Source organism: Lathamus discolor, chromosome 3 (genome assembly GCF_037157495.1).
Source record: "Lathamus discolor isolate bLatDis1 chromosome 3, bLatDis1.hap1, whole genome shotgun sequence".
Lineage (NCBI taxonomy): Eukaryota > Metazoa > Chordata > Aves > Psittaciformes > Psittacidae > Lathamus > Lathamus discolor.
In genome coordinates, this window is record NC_088886.1 from 109114877 (window position 1) to 109129195 (window position 14319).

The 14319-nt window shown below is 39.3% G+C and overlaps 1 protein-coding gene across 5 annotated transcripts in view; it reads left to right on the forward strand.

The window, feature by feature from the left end:
* Positions 1-14319, forward strand: part of PCDH15 (protocadherin related 15) — a 464553-nt gene that overhangs the window by 365793 nt on the left and 84441 nt on the right. For all 5 annotated transcript variants that reach the window (XM_065671106.1, XM_065671105.1, XM_065671103.1 and 2 more), the window contains 2 exons: positions 13126-13235; positions 14033-14173. In XM_065671106.1, the coding sequence (XP_065527178.1) occupies positions 13126-13235; positions 14033-14173 (251 nt within the window). The remainder of the gene's footprint in view (positions 1-13125; positions 13236-14032; positions 14174-14319) is intronic.

A 14319-nucleotide genomic window follows, 5' to 3' on the forward strand; every position in this document is an offset into this window, starting at 1 on the left:
GTCTCACAAGAGCAGAGTAGTCCTTTGAAAATGTTTCCATTGGTTACTATAATTTCAGATATCATGTCAGTGCATCAATTTCTGAATAATATTTAAAGCCTTTCTGTAATAAGTCTTAATTTATGGGCTACTATTTGCAAGACAAAAGTGAACAGATCCAATATGCATAGCTGTGAGGAAAAAAAATAAAATGTGTAGCTACATTTAACAAAGCATAAGAGAATATGGTACTATGAGACCTTTCCATGATACTCCATGTTTTGGGTAAATTATAAAAGCTAATTTATCTAGCCTCAGGAGCCAGACGAGGGATTGGAACTGCTAAAGAAGACTCTTCACTGCTAAAGGCATATTTAGTAATGCACTTTGTTGCCTTTTTCTTTTATAACTTTATTCCAAATGGCCTTCACCTTTAAGGAGCTTGTCTTTGAATCTTATCTGGTGACAAATGTGATCCCCAACAGTATGTTTTGGAAGAGGCTACCATGCAACCTCAGTTCTAGACTGCTCAGGCCAAATCCAGCTTAAGCCCAGCCTCAGAAGTACTTGGAGCACTTTGTGATCCGCCTCTCCAATGTAGAAGAGGCATCTTGCAGTTATGTCAACCAGCACAACATTTTTGTTTGCAGGATTGTAAGAAGCAACTTGCAGGTTCAGGAGCACAGGCAAAGTTTGCATTGCCTTCTGAACAATGAACTGAGCTCGCACTTCCTGAGGCCACCTTGAGCTTCAGTTTTATTCTAGGGTAGGGTAAAACTTTTATCTCACTGCAGTGAAGAAAGCTTTCAGAAACAAGTGGCTCATATCCCATAAAACCCTTAGATGACCACTGAATAACCCATGTTATCTTCTCTTCCATGCAAATTCATCAGGATTAGCTGAATAACCTAGTTTCCAATTCTTTGATGCACACCATTGTAAAAAGCCTCCTTAAATCTTTTGGAGAGAGCAAAGACATTCACTCATTTTCTTCAGTGTCAGAAATTAAATGAAAAAAAAACCTCATAACTTTCTGGTTCAGTTCTGAAACTTCCCTCAAACATTTTGGAGCAGGACTAGTTTTGATTCCTAAGGTTTTCAGGGATTGTCACACTCTGCAAACTGCACTTCGTGTTTGGTTTCTTGACAGTGATGCAACCCGAAGCTGGCAGGTTTCATATAACCTTGTTTTTCATTTGACATGGTATATCTTCAGGGTAAATGTCAGTACAGAGTAATAGTGATGCTTGCCAAATGATAAACCACTATGTGTGGATACAAGAATTTTTAAAGGATTGGGAATTAGTGGCTTTAGAGTGGATTAGTACTGATCTTTGCTTACATAATTATCATAATCTGGATTATCCCAGCACCATTTTATAGCTGTTTTACAAACTTCATTTCTGTGTATTCAGAGAAAGGTCACAGTTGAACAGTTTTACAGAATAAAGCTGCCTGTGCAGTTGCAGCATGTATTCCAAATCAGAAATAAATAAAAAATAAAATAGGAGAGAGGTGATCAGATGGCATGATCAAAAAGGCATAGCCTCGTTAGGCAGATAGGGAGATAAAAGTATAGCTCTGCCTTGAGCTGTTGGTCTGGCAGGTCTCTGATGTCAGAAGTACACCAGTGCATTTGCGTCTCTGCTTGGAGTCCTGTTCACGCTAACAGAGTCTTTGATTTACTATTTGTGTCTTAAAGTGACTTCCACACAAGGCAGCAGTCAAGTAGATGAGCGTTGGAGATTTAGATTTTAGTCACTACCTCTCCTGCATTATTCCATAATTTGGGGTAAATTAATTAGTCTCTTTTTCCCCTCACCATCCTTGTTTGGATTGTAAATTATACTGGCGACTTCTAAATGCTGCTGCTCTATACATATAAAAAAGCAAAGGGAACCTAAGAGCTCTGAGAACCATAAAATACAACATGGAGCAGTTGCTTTATGACAAGTGATAAAATATAGTTCTTTCCTAATGACTAAGATAGATGACACTAAAGTAACCCCTTTCGTGGGAACTAGCAAGTCAATGCCAAGCATCCCAGCAGCCTGGGTGCAACATGCTTTAGCACATTTCTCCCTGTACACTCCAGTCCTGTTAGAAGCAGAGCAGCATCAGCCAAGCAGGCCTGCTTGATCTGGTCAAGCAGCTTGTGAAGATGCCACCCCAGGGGCAGAAGCAGTAGCATAGTTAATAAGGGCCGGATGACACATTTCTAGTACTCGTTGCACATGGCCATCTTCTGGGGACATAGATACACACTGCAAAGCCCACAGATATCTCTCTCTAATGCATCCTTAGACGTGAGCCTGACTGCATTCACTGGACTTCAGCTGGTACTGCAGGCTATCCCAGTGTTCCTAGCCTACATTTTCATTCTGAAGCCACAGAGTTTAACTGCATTAACAGTGTGGATCCTTTGTACTTGGATCCTTGTCTGTCCTTGTCATGGATATTGAATATGACTTTCAGAGAGATGACAGCAGCAGTAACCGCTAAATAAAGTGTTTTCCAAACCAAGCATTATTTGCTTGTCCCACAAAAACGCAAAATGTGAAGAGGCAAAAATCAAAAAGAATCAAAGGTCTGTAACATGCAAACGTTTAATTGTAGATGGCTAGTCCACTTCTGAGCCCACTCGACCTTTTGCTGCATGGAGAAGAATGCTGCTGCTGCTGCTGCTCTTCTCACTGCATCTCCCTGCAGAATGGTTGGCAGTCAGATTTTGCTGGTTCTCCAAAACACTGACAGCAAAGGGTGGCACAAGTGCTGAACCTGATGCATGGGGTGGTTATCAGCAGTGTACGGACAAGGCCTGAGCTGCTCCTTCCACTGCTTCTCTCCAGAGAAAGTGACAGGCTGGAGAGCAAGAGCCCAGGGTTGCTGGGTACAGCAAGGTCATGAAGATAGTGGTGCCAGCAAATGGCATGTGAGATTTCTGCATTGCTGCCCAAACCAGGCTGTGGCCATTTGCACGGTTTAGTAAGGTTTTTAATGCTGATTTTGATCTCATTCTACTTAGTGCTGGTGAAACAGCCACGTCTTTGTCTTCCTTGGAAGGAAGAAGAGCCCAAGAAAATTGGATAATATTCAAGGATCACCTCCTTCAAGCTCAGGAGTGATGCATCCTGACAAAGAAGTCAGGCAGGAGTGCCAGGAGGCCTTCGTGAATGACCAAGGAGCTCCTAGGCAAATTCCAGCATAAAAAAGAGGCCTGTAGAGGGTGGAAACAACATAGCCTGAGAGGAATATAGAGAAATAGTCAGAGCAGTCAGAGATCAAGTTAGGAAAGCTAAAGCCCTGACAGAACTCAGTCTGGCGAAAGACATTAACGGCAACAAGAAAATTTTCTGTAGGTACACTGGGGTTAAAAGGGAGACAAGGGAAAATATGGGCCCTCTCCAGAAGGAAGCGGGAGACCTGGTCACCCAGGACATGAAGAAGGCTGAGGTACTCAATGACTTTTCTGCCTCCGTGTTTAACAGCAAGAGCTCTAGCTACACTAAGTCACAGAAGGCAAAAGCAGGGACTGGGGAAATGAAGTGCTGCCTGCTGTAGGAGGAGATCAGGTTCATGGTCATCTAAGGAATCTGAAAGTGCACAAGTTCATGGGACTGACAAGATATATCCACAAGTCCTGGGAGAGCTGGCAGGTGTAGTTGCCAAGCCATTATCCATCATACGTGAGAAGTCGTGGCAGTCTGGTAAAGTTCCTGCTGACTGGAAAAGGGGAAATATAACCCCTGTTTTCACAAAGGGAAAAAAGGAAGACCCAGGGAACTACAGGCAAGTCAGTTTCACCTTGGTGCTCAAAGCAAGATCAGGGAGCAGATCTTCCTGGAAACTGTGCTAAGCCACTGGACAGTAAGGGGGTGATTGGTGACAGGCCAGCATGGCTTTGCTCATGGCAAATTGTGCCTGCCAGGTCTGGTGGCCTTCTACAGTGGGGCCACAGCATTGGTAGATAAGGGAAGAGCAGTCGGCATCATCTACCTGGACTTGTACAAGGCGTTTGACACTATCCTACACGATACCCTTGCCTCTAAATTGGAGAGGCATGGATTTGATGGATGAGCCACTCAGTGGATATGGAATTAGCTGGATGATCACACTCAGAGAGTTGTGGTCAATGGCTCAATGTCCAAGTGGACACTGGTGACAAGTGATGTTCTTCTGGGTTCAGTATTGGATCTGGCAGTGTTCAACACCTTTGTCGGTGACATAGACAGTGAGACCAAGTGCACCATCGGCAAATTTGCTGATGACTCCAAGCCATGTGGTGCGGCTAACATACTGGAGAGAAGGGATGCTTTGACAGGCTCCAGAGGTAGCCCATGCAAGTCTCATGAACTTTAACAAGGCCAAGTGCAAGGTCCTGCACTTAGGTCAAGGCAATCCCAACCACAGAGAATGGATTGAGAGCAGCCCTAAGGAGAAGGACTTGGGGGGTGTTGGTTGACAAGAAGCTCAACATGAGCCAGCCATATGTGTGCATGCAGCCCAGAAAGCCAACCATATCCTGGGCTGCACCATGAGCACTGTGGCCAGCAGGCTGAGGGAGGTAATTCTCCCCCTTTATTCCACTCTTGTGATACCCCACCTGCAGTGCTGCATACAGCTCTGGGGCACCAGCACAAGACTGATGTAGATCTGCTTGAGCGAGTCCAGAGGAGGGCTACAAAGATGCTCAGAGGGCTGGTACACTTTTCCTACGAAGCCAGGCTGAGAGAGTGAGCTTGTTCAGCCAGGAGAAGAGAAGGCTCCGGGGAGACCTTACAGCAAAGGGGTACCTTTGGGGACCTACAGGAAATATGGAGAGAGACTTTTTACAAGGGCATATAGTGATAGTAAAAGGGGGAATGGTTTTAAACTAAAACAGGGTAGATTTAGAACAGACATTAAGAAGAAATTCTGTAGTATGAAGGTTGTGAGGCAGTGGAACAGAGAAGCTGTGGCTGCCCCTTCCCTGGAAGTGTTTAGGGCCAGGTTTGGCAGGGCTTTGAGCAACCTGGCCTAGTGGAAGGTGTCCCTGCTGTGGCAGGAGGGTTAGAACTAGATGACCTTTAAGGTCCCTTCCAACTCTAACCATTCTATTTCCATTGCCCACTTGCTTGGGAAAATCAAATCAGCTGCTTTAGTCCTCTTTTCCCAGCCTATTATTTTGTTGCTCCACCCAGATCACCTTTTGTCTGAGTAAGTAATTGATCCTGAAGTTTCCATTTCTTCCAAACAAGTAATGGCAGCACTTTCAGTTCTTAATTAACAGATCCTAATTAGCAACGCTACGAAACAATGAACACCAGATGTGAAGTGAACCTCAGATGAATATAAAGTTGTGTGTTTTTTTTTTCAACAAGCCTGTTCTCTTTATGAATATGTTCTCGTTTTTAAAAAGTAAAAGTTCAAAGGGACTTGGGATCTTTTTCTTGTTTTGTTAATTAATGAATATCACATCCTCTGCAACTAGAAGGTCATTGCTAATAGCAGTGTACTGCTGCAGCAGGAAATGTTAACCAAAAGCACCGTCATTGGTTCCTAATTATTGCCTGTGGGCACATTAAACAGGTGTTCAGCCATTTCATAGGAGAAAAAGGAGAATACTGGAAACTTTTAGCTTCTGTTAGTATTGCATTATAGGTCCCCAACCTGTTTGAAAAGATGTATCCACCTGTAATCTGAAGTTTGGTTCCAGTTTATGGGGAAATACATGAAGTTAAGAATTTGAGGCTATTGATGTAAATGTAGTGTGTCATTTTAGTTCTCTGAATAACAGCACTGCTGTGAAAATGTGTTCTGGTTAAAAAAGAAGATTTTGTGACATGTGGACTTCCTGCAGTAGAATACTCAATATAATGTTTTCCACTTAATTATGTCTTTCAATACTACACACAGAGACCATCCAAGCAAATGCCTGTGTATCATAGGATTTCAAAAAACAAAATTATGGAGGGATGTCAGGAGTTAGTTGGAAGTTTTATTCAAAGAGCCTTTTTCCAGTTGGCTGGTTTACTGCTGTTAAAAGTTATCTATAGTCAAATAGTTATTGTGAAATAGGAAGTAGGGAATCCTGCACAGTGGCATTGAGGGTATAGGCAGCATTTCATGTTTCAGATCTCTCTCATTTGGTGCCTCCTTTGAAAAGTGCCAGAACACCGCTCACAATGTCATGAATGTCTGAGGTTTTACAGAAGGAGCTGTGCTTTTCTTATCATGAGTATCCTACTACTTTGGTCAGCTTTCTTTACAATGCATGAGAGATAAAGACAAGTATTAAAAGAAATTAGTTATTCCAGGGAGAGGAACAGAATCATTGATACAAGTTTTAAAAAAGTAAGTAGTCATAAGTTCTGGTCAGAAATGAGGACTGCAGCTGAGAACATCCTTTGTTCAAATAAAGAGCAGAACAGGAGAAAAAAACCCAAACCATATATATCAGGGATTTGGAGGGGGAGGGAATATTTTTGTGGTTGTTGGCAACAGTGAGATTTCCAAAGCTATTTTCTTACTGATTTACTTTTTTGTCTGACATGTTGCTTTGAGAAGTAATTTGGGAATTCATACCTTGCTTTCTATAAGTAAGATAATGTTATTCAGGGAATCAAGATGTTTCCTAAATGAAACCATGTGCTGAAGTGGCATTATATAAACTTCTGCTTAGATGCAATTGGTTTTTCATGACGCTGCTCATGAGCTGTATTTCTTTAAGCCTCTGTTTAGTTAAGGTCTCATTTTTTCTTCCCTATTACAGTTCACTGCCATTTTAAGTAGTGCTCAGTTAGGGGGTCTTTTCCCCCTTGTAACAGGAGTGCTTGGGGTTTTAGTTTTGTCTCTCAAAAGTATTTTGTTTGATAATGGAAGATATAGAGCATCCATTTGGGTGATCCTTTTCCCAAGATATCCAAATCTTACCACTGCTTCACTCACCTTTCCCGTAACAGAATTTACATTTACATTTTATTAATTAAAATCCTGAAAACAAGTGAAATACCACTGGTAAAATTTTTGATGAAGCGTTTTTGAGGTGAGAGGGAAATAGCCAATGTTTTCCTCAAACTGACGCTAGGGGAGTGATGCATAAGTTCCAACATGCATTTCTAACTTGCCTCAGATGTCAATGGAAGCTTGGCTTTAGCAAAATATGTATGACTTTGCCTTTGGAATTGATATTTTACGGTGGTGTTCTAGTACTTGGTTTGTAATAAATACAAGAAAGCACACTTTGCATCAGGTTATAAAAATTAGGAAATTATTTCTACAGCAGATACTGAATGGTGGCTTGCCACTGAAAAATTACTGAGCTAGTTAGCAGATGATGACAGTGTACTAGAAGGGTCATTCTTTTTTCCCTGTTTTTCCTTGTTTTGATAGTGGTATGTTGCATTTTATTGAAAACCTCTACTTCTTTTTACTAAATGAAAAGGAAACTCTCATTTTAAGTATTTTTTTCCAATGAAATATTATGGTGAAATTAATCTAGCTGCATATTACCTGGTTATACCAGAAAAAGTAAACACAGGGTCCAGATGCATGGAGGGAATCTGCTTAGCTGTGCTTGGTGAGGATGAGGGTCAGAGCTTTCAACACCATGTTGCATTTTAATGAAATGTAGAACTAAGTCACTGTGGGAATGTGAATATGGAATAGAAATAATACACATCTGTAGTATTAAACTGTGTTGGCTTTCAGTAGTGTATTATGAGAGAACAAAGCCGCAGCATTATCCTTGGTCTTAGAACTGATCCTATTGGTATCGGTCTGGCTGACCAATTCAAGTATGTAAGTCTGTCCTACATTGTGCTTGATGGGATTTTCTTTTTCCCCCTTTTTTGCTTCTGTAGTAATCTTGACAGAAATTTTCACGTCTTCATGTCCTTAGATTTAATTTAGGAAGATTGGTGGGACAACGCAAACATATTATGCCTCATGACAAAGAGTTCACAGGAGCAAAATTTGACATTTGGTTTAAAAGACAATAGGTTATGACAGGGCTTCACTATAACTGTGTTCAGATTCCCTTGTCATCTGTTTTAGAGATAAATACTATAAAAAGGTCAGAATGTCTTGAACCAATCTGAGAATTAAGACAGCAAGTAAGGGTATTAAGGGCAGTAAGGAATACATGACCCTTTTCAGGACAATTTGAAGATAAACTGCTTGAAAAGTACATCTAATTAAGAAGAAAACACTCTTTTCCAGAGGGGAAAAAAGAACAATCACTATTTCTGATAAACTGTTCAGATTGTTACAGTTGCACTATTAACTGCCTAGCTATGGGGGCTTATTGTTCTAATGTATCCAGGTCCTTCTTTCTTTGAGCATGGACAGGAAGCCAAAATAGTGTAAATGCATTGGTGAAAGGTTTAAAAGAATTGCCATCATGATCTTTACATCTTGCTTGCTTGTTTCTTAACTATTTGTTTTGCTGCACCAGTTAGAAACTTGTACTTTTTTTTCACAGTTTAAAAAACTCAGCTGCATATCCAGACCAACTTAAGTGCTTCTATTTGTAGAGATTTAATAAGTTATTTTAGTTTCCATATAACTTCATTGTTAGCTTACCTCTTTTTAGACACTCTAGTCCTCTGTCTACATTAGACTTTTCTCCATAAAAATACATTAATTCAGTTGGGTCGAATGGCTTATGTATCTTCTTTTAATGCAAAGCATCAGACAGAAGAAACCCCAAGTGAAATCACTTCCCATGAGGCATCAGATGAAAAGTGTCTGTGCAGGAATGGGTATGCTGCTCAGAAACATGTTTCAGATAGAAGAGCGTGGAATAGTTTCAGGTAAAATGCCTTTGAGACATGAAAGGCCAAAATGCTTTAAGCTGTAATGTGAGAGAAGGTAGGGAGGTGGTTTTAGCAGGAGAGGTCCAGATGGCATTTTAGTCAAGTTGAGCTAAGAATCTTAGCAATATAATTAAACAAACAAGCAAACAAAAGGAGTTAAATTCTGAGGTATGCTTATGGACCTCCATGAGTGATAATATAATCCACAATATACAGTCATCTGAAGTCTCTAATACAGAGTACATGCACATCACACTATTAAATTTCAGTACTAAACCAATTTATTATTGGCTTTGCTGGTTTAAAATTTAATTTTTTATTCAATCTCATGTTCATGCTTTTGGAGATAGAAAAGTTTCATGGTGAATTTAAAGCATATTGGATATCAGGCAAATTGAAAAACTGACGAGAGTCTGATGTGCTTAGGAAAGGAAAAAAAGAAGCAGAAAAGGAAAAGTTAAAGTTTAACTTTAGAGGTTACTAGTTATGCTCTGCAGTGTGTATGACACATGTTATGTCTACTTTTCCTCCTCTGATCAAGATACACATAATTGAGACATAACAAATTAAAAATTATTATAATTTTTCATTTTGTATCTCTTTTCAGTGGTTTTTTGTGTATAAATAATTATTTTAGTCCCTTTGTTCTTCTAGTTCAGGGTTGCTTTTTTTTTTTTCCTAAGGGGCAAGCACATTTTCTAGCATGGTTTTATACTGAAGCAGAGTAAACAATGCAGTAGAGGGCTCAAAGAAATACAAACAAATCTTAAATTTGTGCAGGGGTAACCAAACCAGAAGAGTGGGGCAGAAGACTTGCTATTGAACATCTGTTTTGTTAATTTTAAATTCTTTCGTTCTTCCCAAATCTGAGGCCATCAGATACCAACCTTATCTCAGCATGGCACAAAGCCCTTTTTTAAGCTTTGCTGCTTTCATGCCCTCTTTTCTCACCACAGGTTGTCAGGAAGGGTTTGGGCAGTTTCAGTGAGTCCAGGGATCCTACAGGGGTTTTGTTGCACTACAGCGATGGGGGCCTCTCCTGAAATCCATCCTATCTTGCATGCTGACAAGATACCATTTACTATTTCTGTGAAGACATTAAAGTGAAGATTGACCAACTGAAATTGCACATTGCTGGGATGGTTACAGGAAAATAGTATGTGAATGAACTAAATATTGGTCCAAAAATATATGCTGTGATAGTCAGTAAAATGGTCGTGCAAAAGAAAGTGTTCAGGAAGAAAGATTAAAATTATGGGTAGACTGAGTTGCAGCTGAGGTGGCCATGTGGGGTGTGTAATGTGGCAATGTGGTAGTGTGTGTTAGTTGCTGTTTATATCCCATTTCACCCAAAGATTTACGGGATGTGAGTGGATTATCATGTTAATGCACAGGACTTTCTTGCACTCAGTGACTGTTTGCATGTGGATAGCCATGCATGTAAGTATTGGGGAGGAATATTAGAAATCACATATTTGAGAAGGTGTTTTGTTCAGAAGAGCAGAAAGTAACAGTTTCATTTAAAATATTTGAGACTAATCAGGACTGGACTGTAAGGCAGTGGTGTGCCAATCCCATGCAGGTGACGGTGACAGAAATGTACTGTTAGGTGGGGTCAGAGCCTGTGACTGGCAGGGTAATGACTATATTGGCAGTTGCAGTCAGAGGCTCGGTAAGGTATTGCAAACATTATCAGACAAAAATACCTTGAGACACTCTGAATCTTAATCATGTCTTGAAGTCACAGCAGTACCTTTCCCTTTTACTATGTTGTCAGTTTTCTAAGTCTTCTGTGGGTGGTTTGGACTGGATTGCACTGCTTTGCTAGTTTAACATTTTCTCACAAAAACCCAATCTTTATCATCCAGTAATGCAAAATTATTGTATAAAAACGCCCTTGCCTGTCCCCTAAAACAGCTTCGTGTAGTAGGTCTACCAATAACATAAAAAAAAAAAAACCAAAAAAACCCCACAAAAACAAGCAAACAAACAAAAGACACCACTGTTGTACATCTTAGTCCTTCAAAAATTGGAAAATAATGAACTTGCCTCAAAGAAAGCTTGCTACAGCTTATAGTACAGGATAAAGAATAGTATTATTGTCAGCTGAATACCCTTGTCTTTTGACAGTTCTCTTCTCTACAATTCAGCAAAATGTTCTTAAGAGACCAGCTGTATGTTTTAATTCAGCTGATGCACTGCTCTCATTGAACTTGATCACCTTAGTTAAATCAGGGAAATGAAATCAATGCAATTACTGTGGCAATTTTCTGTCCACTCTCTCTATAGCCTTTCATAGCAAACACAAAAGCTGCTTGCTAATTGATACGGATTTATCAATTCATTGAATTCAGGTATGTGAGAGGGGAAGTTTCAAAGCCATTTCCATTAAAGGAATATACTGAAAGTGTGCTTTAGTTGAAATGTGGGGTTCGTGTATACACAGTTATGAGGTTTTTTGTTCAAATTATATGTCCTCGGAAGAAAAAAGACCCATAATATATAATATTACATATCGTCAGAGAATCTAAGATTGGGGTGAAGGTGGTCTGAATAGCAACTCAAGGGAAGAGACAAAAGTATAGGTAAGCTTCTGACCAGTGTTCTGTCGCAGTTGCTACAGAGAGCCACAAAGCATGAGGGAAAGTACATCACCTCCAGGGCAAGAGGTTGTGTAACAGGCACCATCATACAAACTACTCAGGTGTCTTTTTCTTTTCTTTCTTTTTTTTTTTTTTTAACATTTTCTCACAAAAAAAAATAAAAAAAAATAATGAATAATGCTGATTTTTTTTTAAACTTAATTCCATATATCCATATTCATCTGTGTCCATATATGTAGATAAGTGTTATTCTCTAGAACTTTTTATAGGATGTTCAAACAAATATTCATCCCAAAGAAGATGGAAGAATGGTCAAGGGCAGACTGTTGGTCTCTTGGTGTGTGATGGTAAAGGTTTGGGTTCAACAATTAGGATTGTAACCCAGGGTTCCAGCTTTCTGCCCTTAGAATGAGGAAAATGGGGTATGAGGTGGAGTATTTGAAAAATACCTGGAAGACAAAAAAAGAAAGTCATAAAATATTCTCTGAAATGAAAACAGATGTAGATTCTGTCCAGAATTTTGAAGACCAGTGCAAAACTGAAATACTCCTTAAAGTTTACTCCTTGTTAAGGGCCTATCTGAACATATCCTCAGCTGTCTTATTTCATTATATACCTAATTAGTGTAATTTTTTAAAATGGAAAGTATCTATATGATGTTAGTTTCAATAAAGATGCATCTGCATTTACAAATGAGTGTAGAACTTTCCTTTTGAATTTATTTGTTCACTAGCATGAATAAAGCATCAATTCAGCCTTTAGTTGTTGTGATGAAAATCTGAACATTTTACTTGAGATTAGCTCAAGAGTCTCACTTCTTGTTGTTTGTTTGTTTGGGGTTTTTTAAGTAAATCAGCACAGACTCTTTGTTCATTCTGGAGTAGTTACAGTTTCCTTGAGGAAGCAACATCTCAAAATGTTACTCATCATGTTTTCCAAGGAGGTAGCACTTGAACAATAAAAGAAAAAGAGTGAAGTAATTCTTTGCTGTGTTTCAGGAGGAAATTCATTTATTTATACATGATGAAACTGTGCTGAATATGTGATACCCAGTTTTCAGTGTTTGTAGGGTACAAAAGACGTGAGATACCAATGTGTTAATAGTGTGATTTTTTTCTTTTTCATTACACAAATTGGTGCTCAGTGAATTGGAAACAATTTAGTGAATGCTTAAAAGATGCGCATATCTACTGGGGTTGCAGCTGATTTCCTGGAAAGCATCCTGGCTTTTGGTACTGAAATTGATTGGCAGTAGAATTTTTGGATCTTTCTGAAGAGTAGAAATTCCTGTGGAAGTGGCTTTAAAGTGCTTACTGTTTAAATGATAAAGGTTTATCCTTGAACGAATTTTCTTGCATGCATTTCTGATAGATTACTGAGGCTTTTTAGTAGTAGGAGTATTATAAAAGAGCTATTCTGCATTTTACTTGCAATTTATCAGTCTATGGTGGTTCTTATGTTTCTGTTGTTTTCAACAAAATATTCCCTGCTTTTCCATTTCTTGTGTCAAAGAACTGTTGTGTCTTTATATTGTCACCTCTTGTCAGTTAGAGCTCTTGCTGGTTTTTTGAGTTTGCAGAGGTGAAGGCTAAATGTTTGCCTTTTTAATATGTCTTTTTGTAATAACAGAACCTCTCACTTTGGCAGCCTAACAGATGGATGAAACTGCTAACCTGAGGAATAAGTTTCAGTAATCTGCTGTTCAGGCAACTGGAAGATAACACAAATAATTTTGTTCTATTCTGCAGACCCCCACCAGTGAGTGAAAGTGCACCAAAAGGAACTGTGGTCACCGTTGTCACAGCGGCTGCCTTGAACCAGACAATTGTATACTCAATTGTTTCAGGAAATGAAGAGGGTAAGTGCTAATATTTCAGTCTTAGTGGTTATGATGAGCCTAGTGAGTGCATCAGAAGTCTTCAGGAAACAGTGATTAGAAATAAAGCTGCTGAGGTGAAATTCCACCTCATCTGTACAAGCAGGAGGGACTGCCATTATCAAGCCTTTAGAGATCAGATAAAAATCATATTTCTTAGCAGAATTACAATAAAAATTAGAAGACAATAAAACTCTCACTGATGCGAAAATTCACATCGTTGCCACATGGCGTGAATCCATGGCATAGTGAATTAAGAATATAAATGGCTTTGATGGAGTTGTAGTGCTTGCTAAGAAATCTATTTTAAGGCATTATAGACTTTGCCATGCTGGAGACACACCTGTTAGATTAGAGCTTGCTATTTAAACAAAACATCATTCCTGCATTTGCATCCTTCTCAAGTACTCTTCATGATCCACCTTGAAAGCTTTATGAAATTATACTGAATTATTTGGAGGGATGTGGAAGAATTCCCCGTTCCATACTCCTTTTTGTGAAGGTGGACTGTTTGTCTTGTCTGCTCCTGCCAGCATCTCCTCAAGTTAGTTATTACAGTACCAGGTTAGATTCAGCTGCTGTGCTTCTTTGAAGACAGCTTCAAAGAAGAGTTAAACAGTCTTTTAGAAGCCTGAGGGAGGAATGGAAATGACTTTCTGAAGACAGTCGTTATTCAGAGAATAGTGTCATCACCAAATTAGAAGCACTCGGGCATTAAAAAAAAAAAAAAAAGTGTTTATGCATCTTAGAAAGTTACTTCTGTTTTTGCTGGATTTCAGATGTGTTTGCTATTAATAACAGAACAGGCGTGATCTCAGTTAAAAAGTCTCTGGATTATGAAAGTGTGAAAAGTTATGAGCTTCGAGTTCAAGCAGACTCCTTACAAGTGGTACGATCCAATCTTCGTGTCCCTTCCAAAAGTAAGCTTAAGAGTTCTTATTTTTAAATCTCTTTTTAATATACATATGTAGTGTTACTTTTTAAGGATATTGATAACTGCACACTAGCTAGAGACCTCGCTTTATTATCAGAAGTACAACAGTGATGATAGTATATGAGCAGCAGA